Source organism: Tamandua tetradactyla, chromosome 7 (assembly GCF_023851605.1).
Source record: "Tamandua tetradactyla isolate mTamTet1 chromosome 7, mTamTet1.pri, whole genome shotgun sequence".
Taxonomy (NCBI): Eukaryota; Metazoa; Chordata; class Mammalia; order Pilosa; family Myrmecophagidae; genus Tamandua; species Tamandua tetradactyla.
In genome coordinates this window covers 111,838,353-111,862,866 of record NC_135333.1, presented here as the reverse complement: position 1 = coordinate 111,862,866, position 24,514 = coordinate 111,838,353, and the positions used below count along the sequence as shown (strand labels likewise).

Sequence of the window (24,514 nt, the reverse complement as noted above, 5' to 3'; positions counted from 1 at the left end):
GAAAAAATTAGAATGGCCATAGCCCAAATACCCCTAAAGAGTGGGATAGAAAGATCAAAGGTGATGGTAGAAAAATCAAAGGTGATTCAGCGAAGGTAAGGATTAACAAATGAATATGACTGCTGAATCTTTAAACTGATATTTCCTTCAGTCTCTAGTACGTTAGAGGAGCTAGAAGTAAAAACCTAAAATTGTGGAACTGTAACTCATACAAGTTCTACAACTAATTGTTGTGCTGTGCTTTGAAATTTATTGCTTTTCTGTGTATATGCTATTTTTTACAAAAAAAAAAAAAGTGAATTGTGAGGATAAAAAAATATTTATTCCTTCCAGCCTCCTATTCTGGAACAGCTAGAAGCAAAAATCTGATAGGATGGTATGGTAGCTCATGACAAACTCTGGGATTTGTCCTGTAAGTACCTGTTGAAGAGCGCTTTGAAACCTATTGCTTTTTTCTTTCTTTGCTTTGTATATATGTTATATTATACAATAAAGAAGCTTTTTTTAAAAAAGAACTTTTTATACACTGTTCTGGTGGCTTGGACTTATATACCCCCAGGAAAAACATGTTCTTATTCCATTCCTGTGGGTGGGAACCCATTGTAAATAGGACCTCTTGATGAGGTTACTTTAGTTACACAATGGCCCAACTGAATCAGGATGGGCCTTTATCCTATTACTGGTTACCTTATAGAAAAGGCCTCAGAGAGAGAAGACAAAGGGAGCAGTCAGAAGCCAGAAGTCAACAGAACTTAGAAGAGAAAGGAGAGACGCCACCATGTACATTGCCATGTGACAGATAAGCCAAGTGTGTCGGTTTGAAAGGATTTATGTACCCTAGAAAAGCCATGTTTTAATCCTAATCAATCTTCTGGGAGCAACTGCTTCTCTAATTCCTATTCAGCACTATACGTTGGAAACTTGATTAGGTTATCTCCACGGAGATGTGACTCACCCAATTGTGGGTATTACGTGACTCCAGCCATCCCAGAAATCCTAGTAAAGTCTTGATTACTTTACTGGAATCCTTTAAAAGAGGAAGCATTTTGGAGAAAGTTTGAGAATGACGAGAGCATCAGAGACACGAGAACTACACAGTCCACCAGCCAGTGACCTTTGGAGATGAAGGAGAACGCCCCTAGGGGTGCTTCACGAAGCAAAAGGACTGGAGAGGAAGCTAGAAGATGTCGCCATGTTCACCATGGGTCTTTCCAGTTGAAAGAGAAACCCTAAACTTCATTGCCTTTTCTTGAGTGAAGGTAACCTATTGTTAGTGCCTTAACTTAGACATTTTTATAGATTTGCTTTAATTGGGACATTTTCTTGGCCTTAGAACTGTAAACCAGCAACTTACTACATTCCCCTTTTTAAAGGCCATTCTATTTCTGGTATACTGGATTCTGGCAGCTAGCAAACTATAACACCAAGGAACCCCCAGACTGCTGGCCAGGCAGAAGATACTGTCCCAAAGAGGAAGCAAGCCTCAACTCTCTGAAATCATAAGCCAATAAATTTCTGTCATTAAGTTAACAACAAGAATTTGTAGATATTTGTTTTAGCAGCTAAGAAACTAAAACAATCTTGTTTTATTCTCTATTGAGGTGTTTTTATGGGCGATCTAGAAATCCTTATGTTTTTTATGGTTCCAAGATAGCTGAGATTTTTATTATAAAATGTATTGGCTGAGCAGAACATGTTTTAGACACTGAGATTTTTTGGGGGTCATAAATTCAAGTTTTCAATCAAACTAAATTCTCCTGACAATGCACTTCACAGAAGAGTCATACTGAATTCCTAATATTTTCCATGCCCTGTTTTGTTAGCTAGTTTGATTCATCCAGAATAAGGATCAGCAAACTACAGTCCATAGACCAAATCTGGCCCATTGTTTTTATGGTTTTATTGGAACACAGACATGCTTATCAGTTTACATATTGTCTAGGGCTGTTTTCATGCTATAAAAGCAGTTATACAGTTGCTATAGAGACTGCATGGCCCTGGAATATTAACTATCTGCTCCTTTACAGAAAGTATGCCAAACCCTTTTAATAATAAAAGCTAACATTTAAATGTTTGCTATGTGCCAAGCCCTATGGATATAGAAATTTCCACATATTGTCTTATTTATTCCTCATAACAACCCTATGAAATCGACATTATCAGTATCCCCTTTTTACAGAAAAAGGAACAGAGACATGGATTAGTTTACCCCAAGTTGCAGAGCCAGGGAATGACAGTGACAGGATTCTGGTTCTCAACTAGAAAACATTATGAAACTTCTCCCATGACACTTAAAGGAACACAAGCATGGTGATGACAGATCAACCTTGTAAATATAACTAATACTGAATTGTGTATTTGAAAGTGGTTGAAGTGAGACATTTTATGTTACATATGCTACAATAACAAAAAAAAAATTAAGACCAAAAAATGTGGGAAAGCAATTAGAATTACTAATTTACTTTAGAAGCATCTAATTGTTTCAGGATATACATTCAACAGCCAGTTAATAGTTGAAGGAAAAAAAAATCACCTGCTATCATATGAAAGAGTCCGCAAAAAGCCCCAACAAATACAATTTCCAGCCATCCATTAATGAAATTATTTTTAAATATCCCATAATTTTAGAGAGAGAACAAAAATTAGAAAGGGACTATTTTTATTTGGTCAGATGAAATATACAGCAATAAATTCAACTAGCACAAATGAGTATATGCTTATGACTATGCACAGAGAAAATGGTTTACTTGATAAGAGAAAGCACCACTTTTGAAACACCTACCTTTATTAATTTTTGTCATATCATGATAATGAATATATACTTAATTAGCTACCACTGATTATTTTATTAACTAAATGAGCTAATTTGCAGAGATAGACCAAACTATCCTGTTAAGAAATAGCATGTTTCCCAAATTAGATTGCTAATACGCCAAAGGGTGAAAAGAATTAACATGGATTCTCATCTTACAGAGGATGGGCACAAAACATTTATGTAGTTTTCACCATTCCTTTCTCAATTCTGATTTTTACTTTTGTTTTTAAACATAATCAACTAGAATAGGGGAGAGAAAAAAATATGGGTAAAGAATAAAAATAGTCACAAGGAAATGACAGGGAGGTGATATGGAACTGAAAGTTGATACATTTGTTTTGGGGAAGAACTACAGAATTGGAGAGAGTCAACGTTTCCATTCAGGGTCACCTAGAGGTCATCACAGATCAAACTCCAAGGAAATATAACAAATAAAGACATCTGAAGGGAACTGAGAATCAGGTGACCACTCAGCTAAGAGATCTACTAAACTGGTCTTAAAAAAAGTCTCACAGCATGCTCTTTACCAAACAACAATATGATGCAGAGGTGAGTAAGGTAAGGTCATGAAGAACCTCATTAAGCCACCCTGAGGAACGCAAACTTTATCCCAAGGGCAATGAGAATGCACACAAGAGTCAATATGAATGACCAAGGATCCCAAAGGCGGGCGGAATAAATTAGCAGGAAACCCAGAAGAAGGGTCAGGTAAGTCCTAGGACAGAAATGATTTAGTCTCATTTGCTCACACTACAGCACACCTTTTCTAACAAAATATCCAGCACAGGGGAGAGGCTCAGTAAATATTTATTAAATGAAAGAATAAATGAACATCTACCCATGGTCCCAGCAGACGTAGTGAGGCTGGCAAGAAAAGAAGCAAGAGAAAAGGAGCCCAGGGAATGGGTGAAGAGCATGACAAGGCTGGAGACTAGGTTACATGGACCCTGGGAACTGAGACCTTAGCAAAGGAAGGACCAAAGACAGGCAACCTGAGACATACAATCACGTGGAAGGCCAATGATCAGCACTAGAACATGTACAACACCTTCAGGCAAGCTTTTTGCCTTGTTTCTACTTGTTTTCCTATTTCCTATCCTCATTTACAGTTTAATTTGTAGCATTTATTGTCCATACTACCCAACTGAGCACTAATTCTCTACTCTCATTCTGGCAAAGTGATTATTAACAGATTTTCCATCCCAGAATACCAGAAGGAAAGTACGATCTCCACCAAGTAACTGTCTTACTAAAGGCAATAATTTCCAACCAGATCATGTGTATGAATATATGAATATGTGTGGGTGCTTTGTATTTCATCCTGCCCTCCACCCCATCCCACCCCTCAGCCCCCATCATCCTGCAGGTGTATATCATTCAGGGCCTTTTTCAGACCACATTAAGTCTCCTATTCAAAGATTTTGACAACGGCTCTCCTATCATGGGTGAGCCTCCAGTTAAGAATTACTGTTTTAGTTCAATTAACTAAATTTTCCCACAGAATACAGAGGTTATACAAATACTTAAGGTGTAACATCAAGAGAATAACCCATGTGCAAACTGGCAAAAAAGAGTTTCCTAAGAGCACACTGCTAACTAGTGGCAGATGCAGGGCCTGAACACAGGTCAGGTCTTCACTGACTTCAAAGACAATCCTACTTTCTAAACAGCCTTCCTAAAAGATATCAATTAGCAAGATTGCAATAGAAAAGTCAAGAATAATTAGAATGATTTTAAAACTAATTATTTTTGTACCAGAAGATAGGTACTAGTATTACCTCACAGGAATGGGTTTACTTGAGTAGAGAGGATAAAGGCCAGAACACAGAAGAAAAAGAAAAGCATTAAGAAAGTGGGTGTGTAGAATAAATATCTGAGATCTAGTAATAAATGCAATAGGATAGCAGGGGGAAATGAAATTAGACAAAGAAGTGACAGAATTTTTCAAATTAAGGGATAGCAGCATGGTTGTAGACAAATAGAACTGTTCCGTGAGTGAAGAACGAGTATAAAATGCTTGAACATATACAACAATCATGAAACTGATTATCTTTTGCCTTGATAATACTGCCTCTTGGAATAAAACTACTTTATTTCAAATAAGATTTGCACAGTTTTACTGCCTTATAAGGAAAAATTAAAAGCAAAGATGAAATTAACCACATGTCAACATAATGAAATATTTATTATATGTCATTAAAGATAAAATATGTACACCATGCAGACACCTGACAAGGTCTAAATGAAATAATGTCAAGTGATAAAAGAACACAAAATATATGTGCACAATATGATTACAACTGGGCATATAAAAACGATTTACATACAAGTATAAGGATCAGACAAGAGGGTAAAATCCCAAAAGCAGTTAGAATGAGGTAATGATAAGGAACTCTGAAGTTTTATTTAGCGTTCCACCGCTGCTTTATTTATAGAAAGAGACTTATGCATAAAACCAAAATAATTTTTAAGGATGCTAAATACAGATAAGTGCTGGAATGGAAACTGTCAGCCTCACAAATTAGGTCTTTTGACCTCTAAATTCTAATGGGAAACATACTAGATAGAGATCCCAAGGTAAAAAACAACTCACTGATTATTATACACCAACATCTTCAGTTCTGGGATTCCTGATCTTTCAAAGTCTGTTATGCATGGTGTCCACTAGGGGTCACCATTATGTTTAGATAGTGATATTATGTTTATTAACAAGTTTTAAGAAAAACCACACATTTTAATTTCTTTTACAATACAAAACATTCCTTCTCAATGATCAACATGTACATAATTTTTTGTTCTTTGGCAGAAAGAGATGTCAGAGTTTTATATGAGTCCTATTGTTTAAATATAATCACAATGATAATCTGGAAAATTGGTATTTAATAGTATAAAAGTACACAAAATTTCCACCCAGGAAGACAGAAGAAAGCCAAACCCGGCTTCTTATAATTTAATTATGCCTATGATTTAGCAGATATTCTTACTTTTAAGATCAACCGAGTGAAGGAAGTTGTATTCTGAGAGCCCAGTAACACATAATTGAACCTTTCAAGGGTGAACAGAACCGGCATGCTCACTGGCCTTGGTGCTAATGCCCAGAGAAGAAATATATTTAAATAGTGGCTACCAATTTGCGTATATCTTTAAATTGTGATAAGTGCTGAGAAAGAAAAGAACAAGACTCTTTGAGCCCACATAATGGGAGATTTTATTTATACTAGTTTCAGGGAAGTCTCTCTTAAACGGAGACAGCGAAGCAGAACTTAGGTAGTGAGAAGGAAAAGCTTTATACAAAATCATCATGTTTGCACAAGTTCAGGGAGGAAGAAAAACCGTACCATGACTCTGAAAAGACTTAGTGGGTCTAAAACACAATGAAAGAGATAGAGTGCTACAAATTGAGGCTGTAGAAGAAAAGCCAGGTCAGGTCACTTGTTTAAGTCATCGACAGCCTATGAAGGATTTAAAAAAGAAATGACAGAATAATTATGATACTAATATTTCTATGGCTCTTGAAACTTTCATACATATCAATTCATTTGATCTTCACAATAACATTGTCTGATAGATACTATTAATCAAGTAGGATGCCCTTCACAAATTTAATTTGCTTTTTTATAGTGAATGCATGTCAATAATCACTTAGAATCATTATAGAGAACATTTGCACAGTATTCATGAAGGGTAAGTGGGGGTATCTTGAATCACTTGAGGAATCTTCCTTAGGAAACACTGAAGAGAGCTTCCTTAGAAAGTGTTCATGCCTGATTCTTAGGAGCAGGCTCTGGAAGGGACAGAGATTTGGGGTTCTGGGTCTATTAAGTGGCAGGCATCTGAACAGATTCTGACCCAGAGCTTCCTAGGCCACTTGACATCAGGGAAATGGCTGTGCCTAGTACTAAAAGAGCACAATACCAGGAGCTCCAACCTAGGAATACAAGTAGAGTACCTAGACTGACCTAAGCAGGGTAGGCTCCTCCTTCAGAAAGGTTAGCAGTAGGCCAGCATTCCAGTTTACGTGAAAGGAACTGGTTTTCAACAGTGATTCCATAAAGCATTAAGAAGCAATAGCAGACTGTGGGGCTCTTGCCTTTTGGATGCAGAAGTTCGGCTGACCACCTCTCTTTTCACATTGCCTGTATCCCTGGGGGTTCTTAAACAAATCCAGAAGAAAGAGAAGGTCGAGAAGATACTGGACCTCCTTCTGATAAGGTACGTGGGGGCTGATATGGTTACAACGTGTGCTCCAGTTCATGGTGTTTATGATACTATCCAAACCCACTAAACAGATGAGAAGAACTGGGACTGGAATGTAAAAATTCCATGTTCTTTCCATTATGCTGTTCCTTGGGAAGGAGCTTTTAAGTCAAAATGAGATAGATAAAAGAATCCATCCCCACCTCCACTTCACCCATAAAAGAGACACATTTGTCTAGTTAATATTTATATAATTGGAAATGTTCTATGATATTCTAAAATGTCATTTCTGATTTCAAGAACTGGTTTTAAGTTCACATCTCTTTGAATCTCCACAGTACTTTGCTTAGAATTCTTACAGTGCTTGCTTTATGCTATCTTTTATGATCCTCATTTGTATACCTGTTTCATCTCTCCTATTACAGTATAAATAACTTGAGGTCAGAGACTGGCCTTACTCACCATGTACCCCCGGCCATCACCTAATATTTTGGTTAAAATAAATTAAGATGTGTCTGTCTCCCCACCTCCACCAATGATGGAGGGTGGTTGGGATAAAACAAAGATAGAAATGAAGAGAATATGTTAACCTTAAAAGGTCACTTATTTGTGTATCTCTCTAAATCATAAGAATTTTATGCGAAAATCTGTGCCGCTTGCATTTTCATATACTTACATGAGGTCATTAAGAAAAAACTAATAAAAAATTGGTTTATACTATGCTCAAGAGAAGGAATTAGGAGAAATTTTAAGGTTTTTTTTTGTCTCATTTTTAACCTGGTCACATACATACCTGTACAATCTCAAAGGCAGGACTGAACTTAGAGGAACTGCAACTAAAGGAGTGTGAACCTCTGGCAGATGCAGGGTTATACATGTGTTCTGTAATACTGGTAAGCAAATACCCTCTAGCAAAGTAAGCAGCAATCACAAAAGAAATCCAAGTTTGGAAAAAAACCCTTTGGACCACCAGAACTTTTTACCACGATGACCTAGAGAACAGTCAACTAACAACACAACTATATTCATAAACTGATAAGCCTTATGGTGAGGCTCTGGGGAAATACATTGTGGACACCTATAGGTCAAGTAGGAACACACAAAAGGCAAAATCCTATTTCAAAGGGAAGGAAGACAAACTCAAATAAATGAAGTGAAAGACAGTAGAAGTAAAAGAATGAAGGACGAAAAGCAACTACAGAAAGGTCACAGAAATCTCAAATACATTAAGACAGAATGGAATGTTTACACCAATGCCATCAAAAACAGGAGCTCCAACAACATACTAAATTGAAACATTTGGGTCTAAGGGAAGAGGACACTGTAAACCTTCAAGGACAATTAAATAGCAGAGAGTTGCCAAACAGGGCTAAGGTAGATCTCCTGCTTGCTTATCTCGGACCCATACAGAGAAGGGAGGAACTGTTCAGTTTCAGCACTCCAATCAGGCTACTGTTTAAAAAGTATGATCAGCTAGTTGGCAGACAGCCAAGATGAAGTACTAAAATCTGAGCTCTTTTAAATTGATACAAATTTCCTTAAATAGAAATGTTAGGATAAAGAATTCTGATAAAACATGGCAGAATAACACTTCCATGCCTACTCCTTCCAAAACTGCAACTAGCATGATAATGAAGGCCTATAGTAAGAAAAGAAACAATCAGTTCCAATAGATGCTGGGGGAGAGAGGGCTACAAGAGTTATCTCTACAAAAATAATAATGAAACTCATAGATTAACTCTGAAGACAATGGAAAGTTATACAAGAAAGGATATATAATCACAGTAAACCATGTGGCTCAGTTGTGAACAATATATGCACAACCACAATAATGTAAACACCAGTGCTAATTTAACATTCTATTGCACATACAACTCGAAGTGAGTATAAGAAGGGAAATGTGGCAGAAGGGGTGGAGGGAGTAAGGGACTGTGCGGTGCTTGTATGTCTAAGGTAGAAGGAAGGATATGTAAGAGAGAGAAATCCTAATGCATAGCAGAAAATAAATTTTAAAATGTCTTAAATTGGAAAAAAATCATTTGGAAACATAGAAGCAAATACCAGAACAAATGGTTAAAAGAGTTGAAAGAAGTAGTCTCTAGGGAGGGAGGAAGAAGATTTGCAGGGCACTACTCTTTTTTGTTGTTATAGGGCAGTTTGACTATTTAAAATAAATAAATATATTAATCTTATTTAAAAATAAAAACTACATTAAAAAAGAAAAATACTTGATTATATATCAAGGATGGAATGATCATATGGTAAGAATGTTTGTGTTTGTATATTGTTATATTGAATAAAAAGTAAATAGATAAATAAAAGAGAAATGCTAGAACCTCAGATGAGAACTAACACTTGACACAATCTTTTGAGGTTTTAGTAGATCTAAGTTAAAAGATGTACTGTGAGGCTTGATTAACATTGCAGAGTGATCTGCCATCCCTCCACAACAGCTTTGAGGAGTGGAAGAACTGGCAGAAATATTTCTCAAGAAGGGCTCCAGAAAACAGGGTGATAACAGGGCAAGCGTCAAATCAAGAAAAAGGCAGCAGGATCTCCTGGTGCCCTGGCTGACCACTCACCCTCGCCCCTCACAGGCTAGCATGGAGCTGGCCAGTGCTCCCAGTGCGAATCCCTAGTCCCAGTTCCAGGGGGAGCAGTATGGTCCTCATGCTGGGAGCATGTGTGTCTTGCCCATCTGTCTGGTGCTGGCCTGTGAGATCAGTCATCTTAGAACCTGCCCTACACATGGGGGCTGCTCAGGGAACTCTCCTACAGAACACTGTGGAAGAGAAGTCAAGTCATGCTGCCTGGTGCAAAGGATTGCTGGCTACAGAAAATATAGGGGAGGAAACTGTCTCCTAGGGAAGAGAGTAAACGGAGGGATTCCTAGATTCACACAAGTATAACCAAAAAGGTCCCTGAGCTTTGGCCTGGAGCTATTCTCTAAATTCACTGCTTGACATCTGAAAAGACTGGGAAAGGTATTCCCTTTTTCCCTTCTTTTCTTTTCTTTCTTTTTGTTTTTGCTAGTTGTAGCCACCAAGGAAAGCTGTCATAACACTAGCTGAATACAAGCTTAAGGAACTCAGAGTTCTAAATTCCAGTGATAATATAGCAATATAACAAAATATACAGGTTTCAAGAAAAGGCCACAAAACACACAAAGAAACAGGAAACAATAGTCCAGGCAAAGGAGATCAAAGCATTAGAAATCAAAAATGAGAAGGACCAGACCTGGGATTCTAGACAAAGACTTTAAAACAAGAGTTCTAAGTATGCTCAAAGAGCTGAAGGAAAACATGGCGAAAACCTAAAGGAAATGAGGAAAACAACAGATGAACACAAAGTGAGATGGGAATTATGAAAAGGAACCAAAGAGAGCTGAAGACTACAGTAACAGAAATTGGAGCTGAAGGGATACAGACTGTGCAACAGGACTGATTGTAAAAATTCAGAAATGGAGAGCACAATATTACCTGATTATAGCACAATAATGTAAGTACACTGAATGTGAGAATGACAGAAGGAGGAGGACAGGGGGCACATATGAAACCAGAAGAAAAGATAGATGATAAAGACTGAGATGGTATAATCTAGGGATGCCTAGAGTGTACAATGATAGTGACTAAATGCACAAATTTTAAAATGTTTTTGTATGAGGAAGAACAACAAAAAAATTCCCTACAGGGGTTGAACAGCAGATTGGAGCTGGCAGAAGAAAAGAACTAGTGAAATTGAAGAGAAGACAACTGAAATAATCCAGTCCAAGGAACAGAAGGAAAAAGGCATAAAGAAAAGTGAACAGAGCCTAAGGAATGTGGGACACCATCAAACATACCTATATGTATATGGTAGGCGTCCCAGAAGAAGAAAAAAGAAAAGCAGAGAGACTATTCAAAGAAATAAAGGCTGACAACATCCCAAATTTAATAAAAGACAGGAATATACATGTCTAAGATGCTCAAAGAACTCCAAAAAGGATAAATCCAAACAGACCCATGCCATAGAGTATTATAATCAATGTGTGGAATGCCAAAGATAAAGAAAGAATTCTGAAAGCCATAAGCAATATGTCATGTACAAAGGAGCCTCAGTAAGATTAAGTGCCAATTTCTCATTGGAAAGAAGGAGGCAAGAAGGCAGTGAGATGGCAGATTTAAAGTGCTGTGAACAAAAAATTGCCAACCAAGAATTCTATATCCAACAAAAGTGTCCTACAGAATAAGGAGAGATTAAGACATTACCAGATAAACAAAGGCTGAGGGAGTTCATCACCACCATGATCCTACAGGAAATGATAAAGGGAATTCTACAAGTTGAAAGGAATGGATATAACATAAATACATCAAAGCTAAATGAAGAAATAAAGATCTCTGGTGAAAGTAACGACATGGGTAAATATAAATACCAGTACTGGGTGGGCCATGGTGGCTCAGTAGGCAGAGTTCTCACCTACCATGCCAGAGACTTGGGTTCGATTCCCAGTGCCTGCCCATTCAAAAAAAAAAAAAAAAAAAACAGTATTACTGTATTTTTGGTTTATAATCCACTTTTTTTTTTTTTTTTTTTTGGTATTCTGTATGGTGGGGGTCACAGTGCATTCATTTTTCACAGAGTATCCCTTTATTGCAGCATCATTTGTTGAATTTTTTGTTGTTTGTTTTCTTTCTTTCTCTGTTTTTTGGGAAGTACATAGGCCTGGAACTGAACCCAGGTCTCCAACATGGCAGGCAAGAATTCTACCACTGAACTACCCTTGTACCCCCTATAACCCACTTTTTAACTTCCTGGAAGATCTAAAAGGCAAATGCATAAAATGTAATGATACATCAATGCTTCGGACTCATAATGTAATTTATGGCAGGAAGTACCTAAAAGGTGGGAGGGCAGAGGGATACAGGAACATAGTCTGTGTACATGATTGAAGTTAAATTGGTATCAAAGTAAACAAGATTATTATAGATTTAGGGTGCTAAATTTAAGCCAGATGGTAATAACAAAGGAAATACTGGAGAATATACAGCTCAAAGAGACAAAAATTAGAGTACAAACTGCCAGGGGCAGGGAGTAGAGATGGAGGTGGGGGATGGGGTGAGGATAGGGAGTTAATGCATAAGGAGTGTAGGGTTTCTGTTTGGGGAGACAGGAAAGTTTGAGTAATGGAAGGTGGTGAGGGTACCACAATATTGTAAATAGCTTCTAACTACTGCAGGATGCTCTGTTGGCCACTCCTTTTAATAAGCATGTGGCTCAAAGTGAGTACGAGAGAGGAGATATGAACCTGCCATACTCTTCTTCCCTTATACCTCTTCACAGTGGGAGCATCTTAAGGTTCTGAGTATGAATTTAATTTTTATAAAGATACGCATTTTTCATCCAGTATGACCCTTAAATATTAGACGAAGCTTGGCTTTTGTTTAAAGAAATAATGAACAGTTCCAAAACTGGGAGGTTTAAATCATTTTCAAGGTAAATTTTAACATACCAGATTTTTGTCATAAATAACGTGACTTTAGAACACAACCCCTGTGAAAGTACTGAATTAAACTGCTTAATATGCACCATAATTGTCATTACTCAATTTCTACTTCTTAATTTATAAGCATTTTCTTCAACCGTGTGTTATTGCCCATATTTCTCCATTCTTATTTTTTAAGTCATATTTTAAAAATTTATGTAGCATTTGAGAAAAGAAACCAAAAATATACATACATATGCAACCCAAAGATTAGTCAACTACAAATCAATTCCATACAGATAAGCATTCACTAGATTTTTAGATAATCTACACGTATAGATAAACATTAAAAATATTCTGATCAAGATTTTTCTGTAGTAAAGACAAACTCCTATTAATGTTGATAATCTGCAATCTTGATGAAGTGATAAGATAAGGGCAGATATCCATATCCAGAGCACAATATTTATCTTAGACACCAGTTAGTGACAAGTAAAAAGAATAAGAAGTACCTATTTATTTCTAAAAGCATGTCCATATAGTTGCCCTAGTAAAACAACGATGCAGCATTAATTTTTTTCATTTCAAAAGAGATTAGTGGAGAGTGTTATTCCTACACCAAACATTCAAGTAACCACTTTCACAATGAAATATCTACTAATCAATAATGAATGAAAACTAACAAGACAATAGAAAGAGTCTGGAAGAACCTGAATCCCTCTAATAAGTAAGAGGTGGGACATTCTTACCAGAAGTGTTAAAATTATTTTCATTTCATTTAATTCTATATCAGACTTTAAAATAATTTATTTAAATTTAAATTTGCACTCCAATGTCAAGAAAAAATATCAAATTAAATGCCTTCTTCAAAGGCTACAAAGATAGATTGGGGTAAATACGCCAAGGGGTAATCCCTTCTTTTGAATCTGTACTGTATGGATTATATCCTACTAATCTCTTTTGGGGAAGGACACAGATTCAAGAACAAAGACAGGCAAAGAAAGTGAAATGCAAACTTAGAAAATTTCCACTAACAGACCCTCACTAGAATATGTAACCACTAAAGGATGTACTTCAGGAAAAAGGGAATCAAACTTGGAAAAAGAGATGAAATAAAAGAAGGAAAAGTGAACAAAGAAATCGATATTAACTAACATAAGCAATAACAGCAATAATTGATAATTGGGGGATATTTAAACAAGGTAGTAATAAAATGTAAAATGGGAGTGATGGTGATAAATGTTAAAGCATTCTAAGGTCTTTGGGTTGTATGGGAGAAGTAAGATGTGTAGTAACTCTAGACTAAGATTAGAGGTTTTTTAAAAAACCTTAGGATAAGAAAACAATCTAGGGACAGAGACAGTTAATCATGATAAAAGAAACAATTCACCAAGCGGATACAGTGATTCTAATTTGTGTTTGTGTTTGCCTAGGAGTATATCCTTAAAAATATAGGTAAAAACTGACAGAATTACAACAAAAGTTGACAAATCCACAGTCAAGATACAGAGTTTATCAAAATCCTTCTATCAGGATGTGCAAGGGTAGTTCAGTGGTAGAATTCTCACCTGCCGTGCAGGAGACCCGGGTATGATTCCTGGTCCATGCACTTCCCCCAAAACAAACAAACAAGCAAAACAAATAAAACATTCAATAAATGGTGTTGCAACAATGGGATACTCACATGGAAAAATAATGAAATGTGAACCCACCATAAGCATACAAAAAAAAAAATTCTATCAAAATTGATAGAATCATCACTCAATAATTCAAGCTAAAATAAAAGAGTAAAAGAAATTTACCATATATTGGGCTATAAAGCATGTCTTAACCAAATACAAAAAACTCAATTTTATACAGTCATGCTGCCCACTACAGTGAAATTAAGAAATACTTAAATTAACAAAGACTATAGAAAATCTAAGCATCCAACTCAGGAAATTTACTCAAAGTACAAAAGTGTAAATGCAAAAAGAATATAAGGAAGGAAATACATACAAGAGCAGAAAACAATAAAACAGAAAATAAAGACATACTAGAACTTTTCAAAGTTTTTTCTTTGAAAAGACAGATCCAGAGGAAGACAGATAATTGAAAAAGAGAAACAGGTAAGCAACATAACAAAGCAGAGATTTTAAAAATAAAAGGAACATTTTGTGCATAACTTAGCTAATACATTTGAAAACGTATATAAAATAGACAATATTGTAGAACATTTAAACTTAATAAAAATGGCTCAAGAAGAAACATAAAACTGACAGGACTTAGAGAGAGACAAGAGATGGGGAATGACAGAGATAGGGATGTCTAGAATGACTTCTAAGTCACTAATTCATTAGGTTTATAGATGTGAGTTCTATTTACCCAAAAGGGGGAAAATGAGAAGAGAAGCAGAGGAGAATGGTGGTTACTGTTTTTTTTAATTATTATTATTTTTTTATTTTTTGTGTGTATATGGGATGGGGGCAGTGATTGGTAGGAGTAGTAGGCGTGGTGTGCAGAAGTCATAATTTTCATTTTAGATATGTTGAACTGCAGATACCTTTAAGATATTTAAGTGAAGCTGTTAAGTATGCAGTTGGATATGGAGTTCAGGAGAAATTTGTGTTGAAGATGCAAATTTGGGAGTTACTTGCATTTAAATGATAATTAAAGACACAGGTATGGGTGAAATAATCTAAGGAGATAAGACATTGGTTCTCAAAGTCTAGGGACCAGTAACTTCAGCTTTACCTGGGAACTTAATAGTCCCTGGTCCTCACTCTAGACCAACTGAATCAGAAACCCTGGTAGTGGAGCCCAAAAACGTGTGTTAATAAGCCCCTCCAGTGACTCTAATGCAGGCTAAAATTTGACAAATATTGACATACAGTGAGAAGTCAAGAGGGCATGGGGCCTCCAACATTTAACAGAGGGTGAGTCTGTAAGGAGGATTAAGAGCAGGAGTAAGACAGAAGGAAGAAAATGAGGAAAGCATTTCAAGAGGTAAAGTACCTCAGACATCAATTATGATAGGTCCAGGAGGGACTAGAATGGGTTGAGAGGTGAGCAAGAGTTAAGAAAATAAAGAGAACAAGCACAGATAGCTCTTCTGAGCAGTATGACTACAAAGGAGAAATAGAGAGGTTGGGAAAAGAAGTGGCTGACAAGTAAAGGGAGGGAGGATTTTTTTTTTCCCAAATAGGACAGCACTGAGCATGATAAACTGCTAAGGGAAAGAACTGGTTGAGAGAGAGGGACTACACAGAGAGATTAGGAACTAATCGTAGCGGCATATCGAGAAGACACTGGAGCTGCATTCTAGCAGGAAGAATACTTTATTACTGACAGTGCTTAGAATCGCTGCTCATGATCACTATAAAAAGCAGACCATTCCCACAGTCCCATCCTTGTGCCACTAGATGACCTGGGAGATGGGAAGGGATCTAAAACACAAGTGGGAGAACAGTCCTCAGTGAGGTGAGACAGTTCACCTTTTTAACCTGAACGAAGGACATTAACATGGATGGACACGAAGGAACCTGAAGAAGCAGCTGTCAAATGGCATCTTCTTCTTCTTTTCTTTTTTTTAATATTTTTATTGTAAACCTTAACAAACAAACACACGAGCATTCTTGACACACAAATATTCTATACATGGTGTACAATATCAATGGCTCACAATAATATCATCACATAGTTGTGTATTCATCACCATGATCATTTTTTTTGAACATCTGCATCTCTCCAGCAAAAGAAATAAAAAAGAAAAACTCATACATATCATACCCCTTACCCCTTCCTCTCATTGATCACTAGTATTTCAATCTACTCAATTTTTTTTTAACCTTTGTCAAATGGCTTCTGTTTGCCCTTCAAAATGGTCTCCCTATTGTGAGATGGATTTATTGCATTCTTTTGGCCCACTGCAATTAAATGTGTGATCTGTCAATGGCACACTTGCTACGCAACCTTCTATTTATGATTTGGCTCCCCATATAGGTCTGCCCAAGGGACAAGAATGGGCTGACATACTGACTTAAAGATGTCTTGGTGATTTCTCATAACAGTAAATTAATACACTAATTTTTTAACATAATTTGGTCCTTATGTAGCCTGACAACAAATACAGACAGCACCTGACAAGAGATAACAGATCACAGTCTTTTCTGTAGCTATATATCTTACCAAGTTATTCTCTCAGTACCTGATCACTTCTGCATAACGTAACTATACTAAATTTCTGGGCCTTCAGAAGAATGGGCTCTAGATACATAATTAAGCAGCCACTCCGTCACATCTTGCTCAGCAAAAGCTGGCTTTTCATTAGATGTCACTGGCCCAATTTCTACTTTTTCTCTCTCAATTCATTTCTACATTTGCTTGTGGAGGCAGAGTTTGGTCACAGTGGGGAAACTGGAAAAAATTCCTTATAGTAAAAGTGATTAAAGGAGAAACAGGCTATCAAAGGAAATCCTGGACTCTGAGTCACTATAAAAATATGAGATGGTTTGGCCTAGAGGTAAAGCCTAAAACAACTTCTTTGGAGTCAAGCACTAAAGTGACTCAGGACTTGCTGATATAAAATAACATGCCAGTCTCTTTACAGAAGGAGTATGTCAGGTTGTGAGTTATTTAAAAGTTTATTTAGTAGGATTCTTACCCTAAATCTTGAAGTATTCTGTTGTCTTGCAATTCAGAATCTATCCTGCCTTCTAATCTTTGCTCGCCTTGCTCTCCTCCATCACACAGTCCATGCTCAGACCCAAGAGAGGCAGTATGTCCATGCCCTAGCATTTTCTGCCCTTAAATCATCTTGGTTATGCCCAGAGTATTTTACATACTATCACGCAAAACCCTGCATACATGATTTGATGGCTTGGGTATTTTTGAAGTGCCTAGCCCCACAACAGATGCTCAATTAAGATTCATTTCCTCCTTTCTCCCCTTCTGTTTTTCTCCCCCCTGGTGAGGAAGGGAGTAAAATACAAGAACAAACAAAACATAGATTTCTTATAAGATAGAATCTCTGGTGTAAAAATATTGAAAAAGTTAAAAACATTTCTTATTGCCTACCTTGTGTCTGTGGGATGTAAGGAGACAAAAGTTTTGATCTTTTCTTCTCATATCCCTTTTGTGTGATGTCCCCTAAAATAGCAAGAAACAGAATTAGGTTATGCGTTATTCTTACTCTGTGGTCATCCACTACAAAAACACAATTAATTACAGTGTGTTTAGTAATTACCGCACACAGAGTGGGAAAAAAAATGTATGGATGGATCTTCGCCAAGGAATTTGCCGTATGTGATTTCCCACAGGCTTGGAGCTGACTTCTGGTGGAAAACTGTAAAGCTTGTCCCTATACTAACCGAGCATAGCACTTTATCGCATACCATGACAAAAAATTCCCAACTTCCCAGTCACCACTAGTTTCCATGGTATTTAAGATGTCTCAAAGTGGAATGCTAAAAGGCTGGCAGACAATGACTCTCTCTAAAGTTTCAGTTTTGACCATATGAGTACAACTGACTCTATAGAACCATATAAAATTATAAAATCTAGTTAAGAGAAGTCAAGGCACTAGGATGGGATACTGGGAAGGTCCTTTTATACCCTAACACCTGTGCTGCAACCTACAGCCAGAATTTCAACAACTTCTCCACTAAGTTCACTGATTTGTATTATCACTATATATATTTGTCCTAAGAAGGTTAAAACCAAAGTACATGCAATAATTGCTAGAAAAGAGAAAATGATTTAATGAGAAGATTTGTGAAGTGGTACTAAATGAAGGGTAGCAAATGGATGGGTATAGAGCAGGGTTAAAAGGAAAAGAAAATGCAGTGGAACAAGACGACATTCAAAGGAGAATAAGTAATAAAAGCATGTGGTGAGTTGACATAGTAGAGCACTGTTTACAAAAAAAAAATTAAAAATTATCAGAGAAAGCTTTGTTAAATTGAAGCCTTATATACAAGCCAATGTAAAAGAAGAAAAAGTCAAAATTTAGTATAAAAATTTACTTAGTTCGGATTTTTAACTTTTTTTTTTTGGCATGGGCAGGCTCTGGGAATCAAACCCAGGTCTCCGTCATGGCAGGCAAGAATTCTGTCACTGAACTACCACTGCACCGCCCAATATTTATTTTAATACACTAATTTGATGATGATAAAAGAATATTTTGGGTAGGCCCCAGTGGCTCAGCAGGTAGAGTTCGCACCTGCCATGCCAAGACCCGGGTTCTATTCCCAGTGCATGCCCATGAAAAAAAAAAAATATATATATATATATAGATAGATAGATAGATAGATAGATAGATAGATAGACACCGAAATTTGAAATCAAGGGGGAAGGAATGTCAGTTGCTGTTGGCCTCAGCATCCAATTGATCGTATTTGGGGTGAAGAAGTAGCAAGGCTCACTGAAGAAGGCCTTCAGCAGGGAAGTAGCACTTACAGATCTGCACTGCAACAAGTTCATTCTTCCTGAGTAGAATGGGTTATTAAGAACCAAGAACAGAAATCAGAGAGACTGACTAGCTGTCACCCCAATGCTACTGCAGGGATCGGGGCAAGATCTGGTACTGGCTTGAATTAAAGCTAGTGGGGGAAGAGATAAAAATAATTAAATGAATTAAGAGAGACACTAGGGAGGAAGGTTGGCTAGGATTTGCTGACTGGCTGCATGTGAGGTGGAGGATTCTGGTTTAAGCAACTAGGCTGATGGTTGTGACATTCTTTGACAGAAAGATAAAGCAAGAGGTGTAGGTTTCACGGGAGTGAAGAAAAGATAAGCTTAGTACAGATTGGTGGGACACATCAAAAGTTGAAAATAGGGACCTAAAACTCAGCAAAGAGATAAGGATTTGGAATCGTCATGATATGGCTGAAAAATAAATTGATACAATCTTTTGGAGTAACTTGTCAATTTTTATCCAAATCTTGATTCAGCAATTGTACTTCTAGGAATTTATTCAATGATAATATTTGCACAAAAAAATATGTACAAGGATAGTCCCTGCCCTATTCTTTGTAGTGAAAAAAACTGGAAGCAATCTAAATGGTTCCATTAGGAACCAACCATACTAGTGGTTCTCAACTAGGGGCACTTTTGCCTCGAAGGGACATTGGGCAATGTCTGGAGACATTTCTGGTTGTCATGCTGCAGGAAGGGGAACATTTAGGGGATGGAGGCCAGGGAGGCTGGTAAACATCCTGCAATGCATAGGACAGTCCTGAACAAAGAATTATAAAACCCAAAATATCAATAGTGCCGAGTATGAGAAGCCCTGATTTAAATGATGGAATAATACGCAGATATTTTAAATGTAATGGCACAGAGAGATACCTATAATATATTAAGTGTATAAGGCCAGCTGCTGAACAGTAGATATAGTATACCTAAATTTGTAAAAACAGTAATAAATGTTTGTGTATATGTGCATATGTATGTATATGAATATGTATGTATAAAATGTGTGTGTGTATATATATACATATATAATGCATATATAGGGTCTGGAAGGCTATGTAACAAATTAATGTTTATGGTTGGAGGAAGGAATCATGGTGGATTTTTATGTACTTTTTAACAGTTTGATTTTTAAAAAAACCTGTATGATTAGCATAATCTCCAAAATAAACATTTTTTCATTAAGAATGAATGGTTCTATGTTAATATCTAGAACCTAGAACACAGGTCACCAGAAGATAGAATGAGGTAAAGAACGGGGAGTTGATGCTTACTTTGTGTAGAGTATGTAATAAGGTTGACTGTAAATGTTTGGAAACGGATGGAGGTGATAATAGCAAATTACAGCAAGTGTAATTAACAACAATGATATATGAGTGCAGTTGTGGTTGAAAGGGAAAGCTTAGAGTCACATATGTCCCAAGAAGGAAAGCCAGAGGATGGCACATGGGACTGCTGAACAAGTGAATTCTCTCGAGAGTGAAAGTGTCCTAGAATTGATTGTGGTGATGAAGGCACAACTCTGTGAATGTACTAGAAGACATTGTACACTTTAGATGGACAGTATGGAAAACATGAGTTTATCTCAATAAAATTGCTTTAAAAAAAAAGAACGAATGGTTCTGTCAATGTATATTTGCTAACTTAAGATGGTCACAATATGTAACAGTAAAAGAGATGGCAAGACACTAAAAAGTTTACAAAGTATGATTTGATGTTTGGGATAACAATATTTTTACCCACATGCATACATGGAGAAAAAAATCTGGATGTTTATATGCCAAAATAATAACAGTGGTTAGCTATGGTTTGCAAGATAATGACTGTTTTTAGCTTCCCCCCCTTGCTTGCTGCATTTGCTAATTTTTCAACAATAAATATATATTATTTTAAGAAACAATAATTATTTTAAAACTTCAATCATGACTACTTATAAGACTATAGAAACTTAATCACAAATGGCCCTTCATTTCTGTTTCACTATTGAAATAGAGAAACCTACAGTGCATTTTCGGAAATAAAAACAAAAACTTTTCAAATTAGGAAACTCAGGAGTCTAGACAAGCTCAACTAATATTCACAGTTAAGAAAGTGGTATGGTAGCACACCAAGGAAACTGTCACTTAAAACAGAAAGTCATGCCTTTTATTATAAAAGAAATAATGCAGCATTTTCTTTTCCCATTCCCCTCATCACAAGATCCCCTACCTCCACCTCACACGTATACATCCCACTCCCTTCCTGAAAGGCACAAAGACCACTTTTGCTAGCTCAGAATACGGCCGATAAGGCGAAAGGCCTTTAAAAGCTTAAAATGGGTTTAGAGGCTCAATCATTCACTGTCAGTCAATGATCATGGGACAAACTGTTAGATCAGATATTCGGGTCATTAATCGCCTATTAACCATCTCAGATTTAGAAAGAAGTCAATTAAGAGAATCTAATTCATGCAATTAGCACAGATCTTTAAATGATCAAAGAAATTACAAAGACCTAGGAGAAGCTGAAATGCAACGAGAATGTGAGGACTTGGTGATGGACCATATAATTACTTAGAAATGGCCTCCTCCATTTCTCTGATGAGAGCAACTCTGCTCAAAGGTCACCTCCTCCATGTTCCTACAACTCTGCACACACTTCTGTGATAGCACCTAGCACACCTCTGATATTTAAATTACTTGTTTACATCTGTTTCCCTACTAGACTGTGCACTTGAGGGCAGGGATTGTGCCTTGTTTGTCTCTGTAACCCGCCCACAACCTGGCACCACTGACACTTGTTGAATGAGTGACTGAATGAATTAATAAAATGAAATCAGCACAAGGACAATAAGTCAAAGAGACATGTATTTCAGTGAAAAAAACGAGAAATGGTAGAAAAAGAGGTCTTCAGTAGCAGTAGAAAGGCCCAGGAAGAATTTAGTGAACCAGAATTTGTTGAAACTTGACAGCTAGACTTCAAAGGTGGACAGAAAAGCACCACTGACTGCCTGAAGAGAGGAACAGTATATAAATCACAGGGCACTGAAAGCCAAAAGGACTCCACGCCAGATGTACATGTATCTCCCGTCAGCAGAGCAAGACAAGACAGAAGGAATTGAGTGAGAATATGTTACCCCACATTTTTGTAATTGCTCATCAATGGTGAAAACATTCTCATTACCTATGGCTAAGTAGTTTCTGCTACACCAAAGCAATGTTTCCCAAATTTGCTCAATTTTTAAGAATTTCTTGAGGAACTTGTAAGAATATACCCAGACTCCTCCCATGAAGATTCTGATTCACTAAGTCTGGATTAAGAACCAGATATCTATATTTTTTCACAAGCCTCACCTCGCAGTGAGTCTTAAGTAACAGGCAAGTTTGGAAGCTGCGCACTAAAGAATCACGTCTGAAGTATGCGGGTGGTTCTGATTATTTGATGTGAGGAGGGGACAAGACAGTAGGGGAAGAATGCTGTCTTGGTTATACAGCCTCAAGGAAGAGCACTGAACCTTGGAAGAGCACAGACACTAAGTCATACCACAGGCATTCTTACTCAGAACAGTTTTGGTTTTTTTGGTTTTTTTGCCATCTGGCATACGGAAAAAAAGGAGTGCCGTAACTATGCCTATATAAAATTTGCATTAAAATAGCATATGTCTAAGTTAAACCTGTTGTTCAAGTTTTCTGAGAATTAAATAAATAAAGGGTGGATTAGCCTTCCCCTCCCACTACAGCACTGAATTTCTCCACCCATATGTACATTCAGAAGAGTAGCCATTTCAGGGGTTTGCAGCAAATAGTGGGTATGGAGGTTCCTAACCCTGTAAGAAGAAACTGACCCAAACAATCAAGAAACTAGCCCTGAGCAGTCAGGACCCACATGACAGTTGTGCCAGCACTGCCACAATCTTCAATAGTCAATACCAGATATATGGGAAAATGCATGTTGAGGATGAAGCAGAAAGGAAATTATGTTCCCAGCTTCTCTCCTTACCATTCGGGATCAATCAAAGTGACTTGGCACAGGTAGCCCACAAATCATCTTTGAGCAGACTGACAGAGATCAAGGAGGGACAGGGAAGAAGAGAGAGAAAGACGGTCCAAGCCATCTTAAAAGATAATGAAGAGAACAGTCAGTTTAGCCATTCAAGTATATATTTACACCGATGAGGCAGTACTGTGCTGTGTTGGTTGGGCTAAACAGAATCATATTTGGAGCCAAGCCTCATCACTTCTTCGCCATATGACTCTAGGCAGGTTTTTCTTAACCTCTTGGTAAACTCTCAGTTTCCATGTCTATCTTGCAGGGTTTTTATTACGGTTAAAAGTACATAGTATGGGATCTGGATTACAGAAAGTACCATATCAATAAACATATACTACAAGCCTACTGCGGGCCAGGTGGGGTAGGCACAGGTTACAATTTTGAAAAGAAGACAAATACAAATATCATTGCAATAGTCCCTAATTAACTGCCAGGGAGAGAGGTGTACCTAATATGGTGTAGAGCACAGAAGGAAGCATCATGATCTCTGTTCGGATAATGAAAGGGAAAATTTCGAAAAGTAGGTAAATAGGATATAAATATGACATATATATAAATAATTTCTTTATATTTTAAAAATGTTATGATTTATCATAACTCCTATATTATTTATATGCTACATCATAACTCCTTAATGATGGGCACCCACTTAGTGGTTTACTGTTTTTACTCCACTACTAACTGGCTCTGGAAGGGCAAGGCTGGGTTTGGTAGATGCTTCAGGATTATTATCTTGCAAGGAAGTAAGGCAATGCTATGTAATTTTCATATATGACTCTGCATAGCAGCCTGAGCATTTGAATGCTAAATAAACACAGAGTTGGGGAAGTTCTGGAGGGTCACCAAGTCGTATATATAACATTGACCACAGGGAACAATCCTGACAGACAAAAAAGCGAGGCTTACAGCCCCAGCCTTAAACTCTTTCTGCTCCAATGGAAATAAGGTCTATGCCACTGCCGCCTGGCCTCAAAGTTACTCTTATTCAATCAGGAGTGGCAACGGCTGGTGGGGGGGGGGGGGTGCTATGGGAGTCCAAGGAAATCATTCTTTGGGCACTTAGTAATTGGCATACAAAGTTAAACAAAGATGAATAAAATAATGCTTTTGCCTTCAAGAAATTCCCACTCTAAGCAATAAATACAATAAATGTGACAAGTGGTAGGGGAGCATAAAGGAAATGATAATAAAAGTAATTATAATACTCAACAAGAATGAATTGATACATAACAACACTTATTGAGGGACTGAAACATAGTTTCAGTCTCTGTTCCAACACTCACAACTGCCTGTGAAGTGGTATTATCATCATTCTCATTTTACAGAGGAGGATACTGAAACACAGAAGTTTAAGCAACTTCCCCACAGTCACACATCCTAAGTGCTATGATTAGAATTTGAATTCAGGCAGAGTTGGATCCAGAGCATCTGCTGTTAAACCCTACCTCATGTTCGGGAAGAAACAACTAATGCTGTTTCAGAAACTTTGGGAAGACTTCACAGAAGTTGTTCTTGTTGTGGGTCTTTAAGGATGACACCTGTGGAAGAATGGCACACTTGGA

At 37.1% G+C, this 24,514-nt stretch overlaps 1 protein-coding gene across 2 annotated transcripts in view; it reads right to left on the bottom strand.

Annotated features, from left to right (window-relative positions):
• The window catches only part of DIP2B (disco interacting protein 2 homolog B), a 340,427-nt gene that overhangs the window by 124,645 nt on the left and 191,268 nt on the right, over positions 1-24,514 (bottom strand). For both annotated transcript variants that reach the window (XM_077170884.1, XM_077170885.1), the window contains exon 2: positions 17,529-17,600. In XM_077170884.1, coding sequence (XP_077026999.1) covers positions 17,529-17,600 — 72 coding nt within the window. The remainder of the gene's footprint in view (positions 1-17,528; positions 17,601-24,514) is intronic.